At 46.6% G+C, this 17,460-nt stretch overlaps 1 protein-coding gene across 2 annotated transcripts in view; it reads right to left on the minus strand.

Annotated features, from left to right (window-relative positions):
• Positions 1–2,313: 2,313 nt before the first annotated feature.
• Positions 2,314–17,460, minus strand: part of LOC138787857 (L-lactate dehydrogenase A chain) — a 30,065-nt gene continuing 14,918 nt past the window's right edge. Inside the window, exons 1-8 of one of the 2 annotated variants that reach the window (XM_069965121.1) lie at positions 11,565–11,671; positions 6,822–6,953; positions 6,625–6,742; positions 5,278–5,451; positions 4,990–5,163; positions 4,587–4,704; positions 4,314–4,437; positions 2,314–2,754 (exon numbers count right to left, since the gene is read on the minus strand). In XM_069965121.1, the coding sequence (XP_069821222.1) occupies positions 2,590–2,754; positions 4,314–4,437; positions 4,587–4,704; positions 4,990–5,163; positions 5,278–5,451; positions 6,625–6,742; positions 6,822–6,947 (999 nt within the window). In that variant the 5' untranslated portion in view covers positions 6,948–6,953; positions 11,565–11,671 and the 3' untranslated portion in view covers positions 2,314–2,589. Of the gene's footprint in view, positions 2,755–4,313; positions 4,438–4,586; positions 4,705–4,989; positions 5,164–5,277; positions 5,452–6,624; positions 6,743–6,821; positions 6,954–11,564; positions 11,672–17,460 lie in introns of those variants that run through there. The other variant, XM_069965122.1, reaches the window with a different exon arrangement.

Raw genomic sequence — 17,460 nt, forward strand, 5'->3', positions numbered from 1 at the left:
ACGGCACACTGAGCACAGATTCTGTACTTAAAGGGGTACTCTGTAATTTATTTTTATATAAAAATCTCCAGTACTTATCAGCTGCTGTATGTCCTGCAGGAAGTGGTGTATTATTTCCAGTCTGAGACAGTGCTCTCTCCTGCCACCTCTGTCCATGTCAGGAACTGTACAGAGCAGTAACAAACCCCCATAGAAAACCTCTCCTGCTCTGGACAGTTCCTGACATGGACAGAGGTGGCAGCAGAGAGCACTGTGTCAGACTGGAGAGAATACAAACTTTCCTGCAGGACTTACAGCAGCTGATAAGTATGGGAAGACTGGAGAATTGTTAATTGAAGTAAATGACAAAATCTCTGGCACCAGTTGATTTTAAAGATTTTTTTGGGGGGGCTGAAGTATCAAGGGATAATGTAATCTTCTAAAGTGATGGTGTATTACTAAGGTAAGGAGCAGAGCATGGGATCGTAGCGGTCCCTGTTCACTCGTACAGTGGATGGTTAGACACCACTGTGTAAGCAAGGACTGAATGGGCCTTGATACTGTACAATCCTCTCAGGATTGTTAGGGGTCCAGGACGACCACTAAACTTGGCAGTGTTCCTCATAGAGAAGAAATGAAGAGCAGACCAAGCTGAGAACGCCATTCACTGCAGGATGGTGCGGATCCTGACTGTCAGATCCCCAGTGATCAGCTACTTATGCTCTATCCTATGGATGGGGGATAAAAAGTTGAGATGAGAATACCCCTTTAACTGCAGCTTAGGGCAATGTTCCCCTGTGGCTATGTAGAGTTTTGCAATAGCTGCAGAACCACAGGATGGGGAACACTTCGTCCATTCAGGTTGTTGCAGAGTGTTATGGGAGTTGTCACAGAACGATAAAGATTTGTTGTTTGGCAGATAGTACAAAGGTTATAGTAACGAGTGCACCTGTGATATAAAGGCCGAACTCATTGTATAATCCGAGTACTACATATTAATCACCTGACTAAAAACACAATCTTACCCCTGTGATCATGGATTGGCTTCAGAAACATGACCAAGCTTTCCTTGCTACTCCGGCAAGACATTTTATTTTTTTTTCTTCAATTCAACTGGTGTCAAAAAGTTCCTGAAGGACATACAGCAGTTTGTAAGTACTGGAAGAATGGAAATTTTTAAATAAAGGTCAATTTTAAATTTAAGTTTCTGACACCAGTTGATTTGAAAGAAAATATTCTGCAAAGTACGCCTTTTAATCCTATAGACCAGGAGTAGGGAACCTTGGCTCTCCAGCTGTTGCAGAACTACAACTCCTATCATGACACAATATTGAGTGGGTTGTTACAGCATGTCAGGACCTCAATCTGTTGTGTGTCCAGAACAATCCTCTCCATGTGGCAGATATGTGGTCGAACTTTCATTCCTCTACAATCCCCATCATTCCTTGGCTGTCCTGACATGATGGGAATTGTAGTTCTGTAACAGCTGGAAGGCAGGTTGCCCTTCCCCTGGTCTACTAGATGATATGGGGGTGGTGTTTCAAAGGGGGTCATTTACTGTATCTAAGATTGATGGGCATTGAAGGAGAAGCGCTGCCGGCTGTCCTCTTAGCTCCCCTCCGGCTATGTCACAACCCAGGTGACGGGTGCCCCACTCAGCCAGTCAGTGATGGGGGCGGGACACTGCTGCAATCACTGACTGGCTGAGCAGGCTAAATCACACCTGCTAATGTTTCAGCCAGGTCATGATGTACCTGGAACCCAGGAGAAGATGACACCTGTTAGGGTATGAGAGCCTGGTCATGTGGCACAATGTGGGCACATGGACAGGTAAGCTTAGTGTCTTGTTTTTTATTTTCTCCCCTGCCCCCCCGGACTTTCCCCTTTAACTTTTCGTGAAACTTTGTAATTAAAAGGGACAGTAACCATAAAGACACAGAACTCAATATTCGTAATTTTTTTAAATTTTTTTATTAGTGCCAAACCCGTGTTGTCTTTCAGTTTCTCAGTTGGCAGATTTTCAGGTGTAAACACAGGAAAGGGACAACATACAGGACACTGATGTATATACTCATATAGACTCTGGATATAGATTCTCTCTTTGGTGGTGGAAACATATAATTCTTTATGTGAAATGCTATGAATGCCCAGTAAACAACCATATGGTATCAGGATCTTGGTCACTACACCCAGCCAGTAATGGAGTGAGGGCAGCTATGTACGATATAGTACAGGTACAGGCGTTCATATATATATTTATTTTCTTTACTTAGAAATAGGTGTAGTGCCCTTTAAGTGCAGAGCCGCTGCCTGTATTCCATGTCACCATGGGGGTTGTTTGTTCTCTGGGGCTGGAAGATGGTTGTAATGGACACAGACGTGATTCTCAGACACTGAAGATGACGGCTTGTTAATCCCAGAGGTGGCTAGTTTAACCCTTAGTGCCACCAATACTATAACGCTGTAGCATTACGCTCCGGTGGGCGGTACGTTGCTGTTGGCGACATGACAGATGCGGATGAATACAACACCAGGGAATTGACCTACTTGAAAAGTGCAACGTAAAAACACAATAAAAAGACAAGGGACGCGTGACCGGAAGAGAACGGCTTAAAACTGCAGCTCCTTCTGGATAGACCATAGTGTGTCTGCGCTCTTCCTGAGACGCTCCTCCTCATCAGGCTTCAGGGTCATGTTCACCACGTCTGTGATACCCTGGTTACCCAGAACAGAGGGGATACTGAGGAAGACGTCCTCCTTTACTCCATACATTCCCTGCAAAAGATTGGAAAATAGATTGTATATAGTGGTTATATTCTTTATATAGGGGCAGTATTATAGTAGTTATATCCCTGTATATAGGAGCAGTATTATAGTAGTTATATTCCTGTATATAGGAGCAGTATTATAGTAGTTATATTCCTGTATATAGGGGGCAGTATTCTAGTAGTTATATTCCTGTATATAGGGGGCAGTATTATAGTAGTTATATTCCTGTATATAGGAGCAGTATTATAGTAGTTATATTCCTGTATATAGGGGCAGTATTATAGTAGTTATATTCCTGTATATAGGAGCAGTATTATAGTAGTTATATTCCTGTATATAGGGGCAGTATTATAGTAGTTATATTCTTGTATATAGGAGCAGTATTATAGTAGTTATATTCCTGTATATAGGAGCAGTATTATAGTAGTTATATTCCTGTATATAGGAGCAGTATTATGGTAGTATATTCCTGTATATAGGAGCAGTATTATCGTAGTTATATTCCTGTATATAGGGGCAGTATTATAGTAGTTATATCCCTGTATATAGGAGCAGTATTATAGTAGTTATATTCCTGTATATAGGGGCAGTATTATAGTAGTTATATTCTTATATATAGGGTGTAGTATTATAGTAGTTATATTCCTGTATATAGGGAGCAGTATTATAGTAGTTATATTATTGTATATAGAACCCCGCCAGCCGGCGGAGAAGGTCGCCCCCAAACAGCACAAGTCTGGATGAGGTATTGCGCTCGCCATAGCTGCAGCAGACAGAATGGGAAAAAACAGTTCCTTTCTCTCCAGTTCGTGTTTTACAGTTCTCCTTCTCTGAACAGCTAGCACTCCTTTATAAGACCCACATGACCAAAATTAGCAGGATATGTCTGTGCTCACATGTCTGGACCCTATGTCTTCCCCATTCTGTGAGAGCAGCAATGGTAAGTGTAATACCATATCCAGACTTGTGTCGTTTGGGGGCAGCCTTCCCCGCCGGTGGTGCTGGCTGGGTTTTGGTGGGGCTTTTTGGGTCTGGTCCTGTGACATTGGGGTTGCGGGGCCGTTCCATGGCCTCCTTTCCCTGCACGTGCACGCTTTGCGGGGTTGGCGGTCGCTGACCGACACGGTGTGGAGTTAGCGTAGGGACACGGGGCAATATGGCTTGATCAATTCATATACAGACACTCTGGTGTTGATTTTTAATATAGGCCTAGCGGCATTAGTATCAGCCATAGATGGGATGTGCAGCCGTTCCTTTCTCTCCAGTTCGTATTATAGTAGTTATATCCCTGTATATAGGAGCAGTATTATAGTAGTTATATTCCTGTATATAGGGAGCAGTATTATAGTAGTTATATTCTTGTATATTGGGGGCAGTATTATAGTAGTTATATTCCTGTATATAGGGGGCAGTATTATAGTAGTTATATTCCTGTATATAGGAGCAGTATTATAGCAGTTATATTCCTGTATATAGGAGCAGTATTATAGTAGTTATATTCCTGTATATAGAAGCAGTATTATAGTAGTTATATTCTTGTATATTGGGGGCAGTATTTCACTTACCTTCACCATTGTGGAGATGGGATGAACACGTCTGAGGTTCTTCAGGGTGGTTTCAGCAAGATCTGCAACTGAGAGGCCGATGGCCCAGGATGTGTATCCCTTCAGCTTGATCACTTCATAGGCACTACAGAGAAATTCAGTTCCATCCTGTTAGTAAAGTTCTCTCTTTTTGTATCTAAGTTGACTTTATGAATGTAAATGAAATAAACCAGATTATAGCAGAGATTACCTTTAGTGTGCACTTACATATATCTGTCTATACAGAATCCTCACCTGTCAACCACCTGTTTGTGAACCTCCTTCCAGTTCTCCTTATCGTTCTCTGTTCCCATGTCAGGGTTCAGAGTCTTCAGAGAGACGCCGGCTACATTAACCCCGCTCCAGACGGGCACTGGAAGAGAAAGGAGACCGGTGATCAGTGCACCAGTCCTGGGCATCCAATAATCCAGAACACTGATACTCTGGCATCTATCAGCTCCCATAATTAGAGGAATGTTCCTGTATATAGCAGAGCCCAGCGCTGGCATCTGACATTCAGTACAGCAGTGACCTTTGGGGGCCCTTCAGGGTGAAGGCCGCAGCGTCTGACCTACTTGTGTTACCGTTCTGACCTTTACAAGGAGATATATATAGACAGAGTCTAAGGTTACGTGAGTATCCGGATGGCCGCACTCACCGCTGGAGTCTCCGTGTTCACCGATGACCCAACCGTGGCAGCTCAGGGGGTGGATGCCCAACTTCTCTCCCATGAGGTAGCGGAAGCGAGCGGAGTCCAGGTTGCAGCCGCTGCCGATGACGCGGTGCTTGGGGAAGCCGCTGATTTTCCAGGCTACGTAGGTCAAGACATCGACTGGAGAAGAATACAATACAAGTCAGCTGGCTGTCCAGGCATGATGGGATTTGTAGTAACATCTGGAGGAGCTGCAGGTTTCCCACCACTGACATAGAGCATTGCAGAACTCACCAGGGTTGGAGACAATCAGCAGGATGCAGTTAGGACTGTACTTTACAATATTGGGAATGATAAACTTGAAGATGTTGACGTTGCGCTGCACCAGGTTCAGACGGCTCTCTCCTTCCTGCTGACGGGCTCCGGCTGTGACCACCACCAGCTTAGAATTGGCTGTGACGCTGTAATCTGCAATAAGAACAGAACAGTCAGGTGCTCATTCTGTCACCAGATTTATCCATAGATCCTAGCAAAGAAGACAGTGATGCCATACAGAGGGCAGGTCAACTTACTGAGCTTAGAAAACATGGCCGCTTACTTCCAGAAACAGCACCTCTCCTGTCCTCAGTTTGGATGCAATTTTCCACCTAAGTTTCATTGGCGTGAGTGGAGCTGAATTGTAATACTCCACACAACCTGAGGACAGTGGAGGCGCTGTTTTTGTAAGAAAGTAGCTGTGGCTTTCAATAATCCTGAATAACCCCTTTAGGTCTAGGCTGCTATATTTCAGTGGTCACCAAATCAAATTTAAAGGGGAACTCCAGGTAGAGGTTAAAAATAATGAAACTTCTGCAGAAGCAACAGGGGTTGCTCTGTTTTGTGTTTCTGTCTTTCCTGGTTTGGCATTTCCCAGAATGCAATCCTTTCCCTCATGTGATCATCACAGCCCCCACCAATTACAATCTGTTCGGTCAGAGATGGTGAATCAGTCAGGGGATTGGGGAAATAGCCCCGCCTCCTGTGACATCACGCCCTGCCCCCTGTCTGTATCATCAGCAAACACACACAATGTGAGACAGATACATGTAAGATTTGTCTCCTAAGGGGGGAGAGCAGAAGGAGCAGGAGACAATGTGAATTGGCACAGGGACCATTTTTTTTCACTTCCTGGATTTCTCAGCTATCGGTGTGGCAGAACCGTACAGATACAGTGATACATTGTATAGACACATCTATATAACTTTCAATGTACTTTAAATATAAAGCAAGTTTTTCTTATCCGGAGTTCCCCTTTAAAGGGGATTTCTACAACTTTCTAATAGACTTGAATAAATTATGGTAAATCTGAATTGGTTTCCTTTTACTGGCAGCAAGCAGAGATCTTTAGAAACTACACAATTGCAGAACAAGTCATATATAAGGAAGCTGATAAAACTTTGATGAACTTTTAGTTTTATAAAGTCAGATGGTAATGGTTCGGGAAGGGGAGGGCGGTCATGATGGCACGGCTGAAGGACCACCAAGAATTGCTGCTGCTGCTTAGCATATGCTTACACAGGTAGTCACATAACAGTCACTGGTATAGGAAGTGGACTCCCATAGGAAAGCCCTGTGCAGTAGCTGGCCGGCTGGTGGGCTTACCTTTGCCGGAGACAATCTTAGGGGTCTTCAGGAAGAGGCTGCCATGCTGTAAATCCATCATTTCACCCTTCAGTTTGTCTTCAATCACATCAACCAGGGCGAGCTCATCGGCCAGATCCTATAAAGGAAGAATAGAAGAGTAAGAAGATGATCAGGGATCATACATGAACCTCCGTACACAACAAGACCCGCCTCACCTTCTGCAGGACGCTGATGGCACAGGCCATGCCGACCGCGCCAACACCGACAATGGTGACCTTGTTTTGGGAGGCGGCTGGCTCGGCCACCACATTGTGAATCAGCTTCTCCTTGGTACTTGCCATCTTGTTCTGTTGTAATAAACACAATGCAGACTTAGGGGCCGGGATAGGGGGCACCGCACGTTGTACAATAACCCATACACAAACTGAAACATACAGGATTCCGTAAACATCTAGACCATGACGCAATGTGACCACGGAGCCAGTCATGTGACCTCTGTCAGCCGTTCTGCTCCGATAAGGACAGCTAGACTCAGCATTTTCACCTTAAAGCAGCTGAATAGTATGGGAAAGCCGGGTGACCATCAACCTGGCCGCCATTACTGCTTCCGCAATGGTTGTCACCCAACTTTTGGCACAGTTTTGCAGATCTGCATAGCAAGGAAGCAGAGCTAAGATTGTTGCCAAACTATGCAATACCACGATCTGTGCCAAATAACATACTCAGCTCTGCTAGGTGTGTGTCCTTTGTATCCGCAGGCCTCAGGCTCCCAGCAACAAACATTATAACACAACCCCCCCCCTCGATCAACAGAACTGGATGTGACCCAAGTGACGGCAGGAAGGAAGGACATGGAATACGAGACACCGCCATACGTGCTTCTACACGCCACAGCCAGCAAGCAGGACGCAGCCCTCTAATCCAGCACGCGGCTAATAGACGCCATTTGGTGGCGTTATTAGTCCCGAGGGGCTTAAAGGCAGAGTCACTGCGTCTATGGAAGTCATGGAGCTCTGACGGAGGAGTCTATGGAATGCTATGGAAATCTACAAGGAGTCGTTACCATAGCAACCAATCAGATCCCAGCTTTCTTTTTATTTATTTTTTTACAAGGCCTCTGCAAAAGCTGGGATCTGGTTGGTTGCTATGGTAACGGCTCCATCGCTCCTCTATACAGGGTGGGATTGGACACTATCGGATGTGGGTGAACAGGGGTGTGGATGGGGGTTCTCTACCGCTGCTATTATATAATGCATACATCCGATAATCCAGAATGACGGATGACGTGACGCCTGTCGGGAGCCACAACTGGTGGATTAAAGGAACTGCGCAATGTGTGATGGAGACACGAGACACAGAACGAGAGTGTGAGAGATGAGAGAAAAGTGAGAGATAGCAAGAGAGTGCAAGAATAAGAGAAAGGGAGAGCTAGGAGAGATGACAGAGCGAGAGTGTGAGAGATGAGAGAGCGTGCACAAGATATGAAAGACGCTGTGCGAAAAGTGAGAGATAGCAAGAGTGTGTAGGACATGAGAGGATGAGAGAGTGAAAGAATAAGAGAGAAAGGGAGAGATGACAGAGAGAGTGCAAAGTATCAGGGAAAAGAGAGTGCTATGAGAGAGTGCGCAACATGTGAGCGAGGAGGAGGAAATGTACAGTATCCCCTTCATAACCATCATCTTCCTCATTTCCATCTATGAAGGAAATGATGGATATGAAGAATTTAAGGGAGATAGATAGATAGGAGATAGATAGATAGATAGATAGATAGATAGATAGATAGGAGATAGATAGATAGATAGATAGATAGATAGATAGATAGATAGGAGATAGATAGATAGATAGATAGGAGATAGGAGATAGATAGGAGATAGATAGGAGATAGGAGATAGATAGGAGATAGATAGGAGATAGATAGGAGATAGATAGGAGATAGATAGGAGATAGATAGGAGATAGATAGGAGATAGATAGATAGATAGATAGGAGATAGATAGATAGATAGATAGATAGGAGATAGATAGATAGATAGATAGATAGGAGATAGATAGGAGATAGATATATGGTAGATAGATAGATAGATAGATATGTAGAGTATAATTCAGCAGCACTCCAGGTAGGATTGGTGCCAGCGGATCTTGCCTTGACCAGAGGCTGAATTACTTAGATAGATAGATAATAGATAGGAGATAGATAGATAGGAGATAGATAGATAGGAGATAGATAGATAGATAGATAGATAGATAGGAGATAGATAGGAAATAGATAGATAGATAGATAGATAGATAGGAGATAGATAGATAGATAGGAGATAGATAGATAGATAGATAGATAGATAGATAGATAGGAGATAGATAGATAGATAGGAGATAGATAGATAGATAGATAGGAAATAGATAGATAGATAGATAGATAGGAGATAGATAGGAGATAGATAGATAGGAGATAGATAGATAGATAGGAGATAGATAGATAGATAGGAGATAGATAGATAGATAGATAGGAAATAGATAGATAGATAGATAGATAGGAGATAGATAGGAGATAGATAGATAGGAGATAGATAGATAGATAGATAGATAGATAGATAGATAGATAGATAGATAGGAGATAGATAGGAGATGGATAGATAGATAGGAGATAGATAGATAGGAGATAGATAGATAGGAAATAGATAGGAGATAGATAGATAGGAGATAGATAGATAGGAAATAGATAGGAGATGGATAGATAGATAGGAGATAGATAGATAGGAGATAGATAGATAGGAAATAGATAGATAGATAGATAGATAGGAGATAGATAGATAGATAGATAGATAGATAGATAGATAGATAGATAGATAGGAGATAGATAGATAGGAGATAGATAGATAGGAGATAGATAGATAGGAGATAGATAGATAAGAATTCAGAATGAATGCAGCACTCGTGTAGCAGTAGGTGGGGTGCCCAGCGGTATATACCAGCGATCACCCGGTATACAGTGATATAAATCGGAAGAATACCACAGCACTCGTGGGATAGAATTCAACACAATGTGGTTATTTCCCCAATCCGCGACGTTTCGCTCTCCACACGGACCACTGCTTGAAAAAGCTCTTAGTGTGGAGAGCGAAACGTTGCGGATTGGGGAAATAACCACGTGTGCTGCGGTATTCTTCCGATTTAGACAGACAGACAGACAATATGGCTACTGCATCTCATTCTATGGTATCGCATTGAGCTTCCGGCACCAAGGTCACAGTGCGAGGACGTCCATCCTCCGGGGACTACATTATGTGGCGTTCCTGTGACTACACACAACTCTAGGAATAGACGTCTGTTTTCCCAGAAATCTAAAATTTCAAATTTCCGCCGTCCTCCATGCTGCTCCACAATGTGATGTATAACATGAAGAAATAGAAGATCTATCACTAAGGCCCATAGTATTTTTAGCCATCCAATCCCAATGGCCGCCTACTGGTGGAGACGTCACGCATGACATAACGTGTGCAGCAGCAGCAGCAGCCACAGTACAGCGGGAGGTTCTCATTCAAGGACACAGAGATAGATGCCCCCCCATCCCCCCAGCATGATCACATGGTCAGGATGCAGCACACCCACCCTTCATCCTACACAATCTGCACAGTCAATTCTAAAGATGAAGAAATTCAATTTTACTAAAATTTTTGAAATATCTGTAGATGTTTTTGAGAAATGCTGCAAAACTACGACTCCCAGCATGCCCTGACAATCTGACGATCTCCAGCTGTTGCAAAGCTACAATTCTCATCACGATGCGCCAAGGGCTGTCAGGGCATGATGAGAGTTGTAGCTTTGCAGCAGCTGGAGAGCGCTGGTTTATGGCAGGTCAAGTGATGTGACCTCCAGGCTGTACGATGTGACCGCAGGGTGACACGACGCCCGGTGACAACCAATCATTGTGCTGGCTGATAATCTGCTCAGGGAAGCTTAGGCCTCGGGTTACTGACAGGCGGCACACGCTGCACCTGTCACTTATGGGTGCACATACAGAAGAGAAGGAATAATATTTCCCAATATTCTGAGAAATAACTATTTCTACTGAGCAGCAGCCACACCCTCCCCCCCCCCCCCTCCCTCCAAGGACTGAGTCACTGACTGCAAGGAGGCAGCGGGCTGTGCCAACCTGGAGACCAGCCCTGCAGCCCTGATATCTCTATCAGACACTTATCTGGGCTATAAATACTGGGGCCTGTGGTGACCAGGGCAGTGTGTAAAGGGGCACCCACCAGGGCAGTGTATAGATGGGCACCCACCAGGGCAGTGTATAGATGTACCAGGGCAGTGTATAGATGTGCACCCACCAGGGCAGTGTATAGATGGGCACCCACCAGCGCAGTGTATAGATGTACCAGGGCAGTGTATAGATGTGCACCCACCAGGGCAGTGTATAGATGGGCACCCACCAGCGCAGTGTATAGATGTACCAGGGCAGTGTATAGAGGTGCACCCACCAGGGCAGTGTATAGAGGTGCACCCACCAGTGCAGTGTCAGTGTATAGATGGGCACCCACCAGGGCAGTGTATAGATGTGCACCCACCAGGGCAGTGTATAGAGGTGCACCCACCAGGGCAGTGTATAGATGGGCACCCACCAGGGCAGTGTATAAAGGGGCACCCACCAGGGCAGTGTATAAAGGGGCACCCACCAGGGCAGTGTATAGATGTGCACCCACCAGGGCAGTGTATAGATGTGCACCCACCAGGGCAGTGTATAGAGGTGCACCCACCAGGGCAGTGTATAGATGTGCACCCACCAGGGCAGTGTATAGAGGTGCACCCACCAGTGCAGTGTATTGCACCCCCATATATTACACACACACTATATATATATGCTATAATGCAGTAACTACATTCATGTATTGGCTCTAGGTGACGCCATGGCACTATAGATGCAGGCGGGGGGATATCGGGGTGCTGGGGCCGCTGCTCTTACCTGATGCCCGCACTATGTGTCCTGTCCCCGCTGCTGCTGTTCTCCGCTCTGCACAGGAGCCCCGGCGGAGGGATACACTTATATACCGGGCTGTCCCGGACGTCAGCGGTGATGCGGCTTCATTTGCATAACTCTCGCGGACGTGCCTGGGAGCAGGTTCTGCGGTCTGCGGAGGGATCTGATGAGGTGATGCAGTGATGAGGCTGGCAGGGGATGCTGGGGAGGGAAAGGGGGCACAGGGGGTGCTGAGGAGGGGCAGGGGACACAGGGGATGCTGAGGAGGGGCAGGGGGCACAGGGGATGCTGAGGAGGGGCAGGGGGCACAGAGGATGATGAGGAGGGGCAGGGGGCACAGGGGATGCTGAGGAGGGGCAGGGGGCACAGGGGATGCTGGGGAGGAGCAGGGGGCACAGGGGATGCTGAAGAGGGGCATGGGGCACAGGGGATGCTGAGGAGGGGCAGGGGGCACAGGGGATGCTGGGGAGGAGCAGGGGGCACAGGGGATGCTGAAGAGGGGCATGGGGCACAGGGGATGATGAGAAGGGGCAGGGGGCACAGGGGATGCTGAGGAGGGGAAGGGGGCACAGGGGGTGCTGAGGAGGGGCAGGGGGCACAGGGGATGCTGAGGAGGGGCAGGGGGCACAGGGGATGCTGGGGAGGAGCAGGGGGCACAGGGGATGCTGAAGAGGGGCATGGGGCACAGGGGATGCTGAGGAGGGGCAGGGGGCACAGGGGATGCTGAGGAGGGGCAGGGGGCACAGGGGATGCTGAGGAGGGACAGGGGGCACAGGGGATGCTGAGGAGGAGCAGGGGGCACAGAGGATGATGAGAAGGGGCAGGGGGCACAGAGGATGATGAGAAGGGGCAGGGGGCACAGGGGGTGCTGAGGAGGGGCAGGGGATTCTGGGGAGGGACAGGGGGCACAGGGGATGCTGGGGAGGGACAGGGGGCACAGGGGATGCTGAGGAGGAGCAGGGGGCACAGAGGATGATGAGAAGGGGCAGGGGGCACAGGGGATGCTGAGGAGGGACAGGGGGCACAGGGGATGCTGAGGAGGGACAGGGGGCACAGGGGATGCTGAGGAGGGGCAGGGGGCACAGGGGATGCTGAGGAGGGGCAGGGGGCACAGGGGATGCTGAGGAGGGGCAGGGGGTGCTGAGGAGGGGCAGGGGGCACAGGGGATGCTGAGGAGGGGCAGGGGGCACAGGGGATGTTGAGGAGGGACAGGGAGCACAGGGGATGCTGAGGAGAGGCAGGGGGCACAGGGGATGCTGAGGAGGGGCACGGGGCACAGGGGATGCTGAGGAGGGGCAGGGGGCACAGGGGATGCTGAAGAGGGGAAGGGGGCACAGGGGATGCTGAGGAGGGGCAGGGGATGCTGGGGAGGGGCAGGGGGCACAGGGGGTGCTGAGGAGGGGAAGGGGGCACAGGGGGTGCTGAGGAGGGGCAGGGGGCACAGGGGATGCTGAGGAGGGGCAGGGGGCACAGGGGATGCTGAGGAGGGGCAAGGGGCACAGGGGATGCTGAGGAGGGGCATGGGGCACAGGGGATGCTGAGGAGGGGCACAGGGGATGCTGAGGAGGGGCACAGGGGATGCTGAGAAGGGGCAGGGGGCACGGGATGCTGAGAAGGGGCACAGGGGATGCTGAGGAGGGGCAGGGGGCACAGGGGATGCTGAGGAGGGGCAGGGAGCACTTCTGTATATAGACCCCAGATCAGACCTCCAGACCAGACCCCCTGTATACAGACACCAGACCCCCTGTATACAGACACCAGACCAGACCCCCTGTGTACAGATCCCCTGTATATAGACCCCAGACCAGATCTTTTGTATATAAGCTCCAGGCCCCAGTGATTATAGATCCCAGAACCCTTATTTATAGTCCCAAGACTATATCCCCTCTACTGAACTTCGGCAACACCCCCTGTGTCCAGTCCCTACAGGCCCCTCAGTATACAGATGCAGGGCAGGATTGTCAGCTCTTGTGCTGTTCTTGTGTCTTGTTTTCAGTATCTGTCATAGAGTCCTGAGCGGAGTTGGATTGTACAGCGCTGGGGAATAGGTTGTAGCTATAGAAAAGGAGATTAGAATTATGATTTGGTTTGTGATATACTTTCTATTTCACAGATGCAATAGTCTGCAATGAGACCCTCCCGGCCCTTCCCATGTTACATGGCCCGGCCCATCCCGTGTTACATGGCCCGGCCCATCCCGTGTTACATGGCCCGGCCCATCCCGTGTTACATGGCCCAGGCATTGCAGTCACCTCTATGGGGGTTACATCATACGGCAGCCGATCCCTGGGACTGTAATGGAGTTGTGTGACGTCTGGCTGTGCAGTGTACAGACCATGGGCTGATACAAGACCACCCATAATCTGCACAGGGGCGATATGACCCCATATAGAAACAGGAGATTGTGAGCCCCCCTGCTTTATCCACATCTGCTGGAAGTTTGTTCCAAGCATCTACTACTCTTTCAGTAAAGTAATATTTTCTTGTGTTGCTTCCCCCAATAACCTCCGACTGTTTCATCTTGTTCTACTGTTCAGTTTCTATTGAAAACACTTCCCCCCTGACCCTTATTTAGGTTCCTCGGCTCCTGACCCCCGGTAAGAGCTGTGGGCAAGCATCAGCTCCTGGTTAGGGGTGTAATGGTGGTAACTGGCACCACCAGGGGCCCCCATATTGCCCTTTGCTACGCTCACCATCCCCATGTATGCACAGGATGCATTTTGTGTCTTCAGTCTTATCATTTCCATTGATATAATGTTGATGTCTAATAACTGTTGTCTCCATAGAAATATCACGGCTGAGACCACAGAACATGTGCTGCTTTATTATGTTGGTATCTACGTGTGTGCATGTATCTGTATACATGTGTGGATGAGTATGTATTTATGGGTTTGTGTGTGCATGTATGGAGGTGTATTTGTGTGTGTTTGTATAAGTGAATGGAGGTGTGTGTATGTGTTTGCGTGCCTGTATGTAAGTGTATGTATGGATGTGTGTATCTGTTTGTGCATGTATGTATGGAGGTGTGTGTGTTTGTATGGAGGTGTTTATATATATGTGTGTGTATGTATGTAAGTAGGTGTATGTATGGAGGTGTGTGTGTGTGTGTATGTAGGTAGGTGTATATGTGTATGTGTGCATGTATGTAAGTGTATGTATGGAGGTGTGTGTGTGTATGTAGGTGTATGTATGGAGATGTGTATGTGTATGTATGTATGGAGGTGTGTGTGTTTATATGGAGGTGTGTATATATATGTGTGTGTGTGTGTGTGTGTGTATGTATGTATGGAGGTGTGTGTGCGTGCATGTATGTAAGTGTATGTATGGAGGTATGTATATATGTGTCTGTGTGTGTATGTATGGAGGTATGTATATATGTGTCTGTGTGTGTATGTATGGAGATGTGTATGTGTGTGCATGTATGTATGTACAGAGGGGTGTATATGTGTGTGTATATGTATGGAGGTGTGTATATGTGTGTGTATGTATGGAGGTGTGTATATGTGTGTGTGTAAGTGTATGTATGGAGGTATGTATATATATGTGTGTGTGTGTGTGTATGTATGGAGATGTGTATGTGTGTGCATGTATGTATGTATGGAGATGTGTATGTGTGTGCATGTATGTATGTATGGAGATGTGTATGTGTGTGCATGGAGGTGTGTGTGTATGTGTGTGTGTGTGTGCATGTATGTATGTATGGAGATGTGTATGTGTGTGCATGTATGTATGTATGGAGATGTGTATGTGTGTGCATGTATGTATGTATGGAGATGTGTATGTGTGTGCATGTATGTATGTATGGAGATGTGTATGTGTGTGCATGGAGGTGTGTGTGTATGTGTGTGTGTGTGTATGTATGGAGGTGTGTATATGTGTGTGCATGCATGTAGGTGTATGTATGGCGGTGCATCCAGGCTGACACACTGACAGTGAGCGGTGATATAATATGGGGCCAATTTACAGCCTATTTATAGATCTGCACTGTCATGCACTTAAAGCATGGAGGCATAGATCCCTGTCACCTTTTATTCTCATAGAGGTGTCTGTATACTGATAGTGACATCTATATCCAGCACATAGTGAGGATCCTCAGAATGTTATCACTGTCAGTGAGGAAGTGACAATGTAGAAATGTCTGCCAGGGCTCGGACGTCTCATTTCCTGCTTCACTTACAGGTTCAGAGTAACTAGTTGCATCATCTGACCTATCACTAAGATATATATATATACATACACACACACACCCTGGTTATAGACTACACCCCCACCACTTATATATCTATACATAGACTGCACCCCCCACCACTTATATATCTATACATAGACTGCACCCCCCACCACTTATATATCTATACATAGACTACACCCCCCACCACTTATATACCTATACATAGACTACACCCCCACCACTTATATATCTATACATAGACTACACCCCCACCACTTATATATCTATACATAGACTGCACCCCCCACCACTTATATATCTATACATAGACTACACCCCCCACCACTTATATATCTATAGACTACACCCCCCACCACTTATATACCTATACATAGACTACACCCCCCACCACTTATATATCTATACATAGACTACACCCCCACCACTTATATATCTATACATAGACTACACCCCCCACCACTTATATATCTATACATAGACTACACCCCCCACCACTTATATATCTATAGACTACACCCCCCACCACTTATATATCTATACATAGACTACACCCCCCACCACTTATATATCTATACATAGACTACACCCCCACCACTTATATATCTATACATAGACTGCACCCCCCACCACTTATATATCTATACATAGACTACACCCCCCACCACTTATATACCTATACATAGACTACACCCCCCACCACTTATATATCTATACATAGACTACACCCCCACCACTTATATATCTATACATAGACTGCACCCCCCACCACTTATATATCTATACATAGACTACACCCCCCACCACTTATATATCTATACATAGACTACACCCCCCACCACTTATATATCTATACATAGACTACACCCCCCACCACTTATATATCTATACATAGACTGCACCCCCCACCACTTATATATCTATACATAGACTACACCCCCCCCACCACTTATATATCTATACATAGACTACACCCCCCACCACTTATATATCTATACATAGACTGCACCCCCCACCACTTATATATCTATACATAGACTACACCCCCCCACCACTTATATATCTATACATAGACTACACCCCCCACCACTTATATATCTATACATAGACTACACCCCCACCACTTATATATCTATACATAGACTACACCCCCCACCACTTATATATCTATACATAGACTGCACCCCCCACCACTTATATATCTATACATAGGTTACACCCCCCACCACTTATATATCTATACATAGACTACACCCCCCACCACTTATATATCTATACATAGACTACACCCCCCACCACTTATATATCTATACATAGACTACACCCCCCACCACTTATATATCTATACATAGACTGCACCCCCCACCACTTATATATCTATACATAGACTACACCCCCCCACCACTTATATATCTATACATAGACTACACCCCCCACCACTTATATATCTATACATAGACTACACCCCCCACCACTTATATATATATACATAGACTACACCCCCCACCACTTATATATCTATACATAGACTACACCCCCCACCACTTATATATCTATACATAGACTACACCCCCCACCACTTATATATCTATACATAGACTGCACCCCCCACCACTTATATATCTATACATAGGTTACACCCCCCACCACTTATATATCTATACATAGACTACACCCCCCACCACTTATATA

Source organism: Dendropsophus ebraccatus, chromosome 4 (genome assembly GCF_027789765.1).
Source record: "Dendropsophus ebraccatus isolate aDenEbr1 chromosome 4, aDenEbr1.pat, whole genome shotgun sequence".
NCBI lineage: Eukaryota > Metazoa > Chordata > Amphibia > Anura > Hylidae > Dendropsophus > Dendropsophus ebraccatus.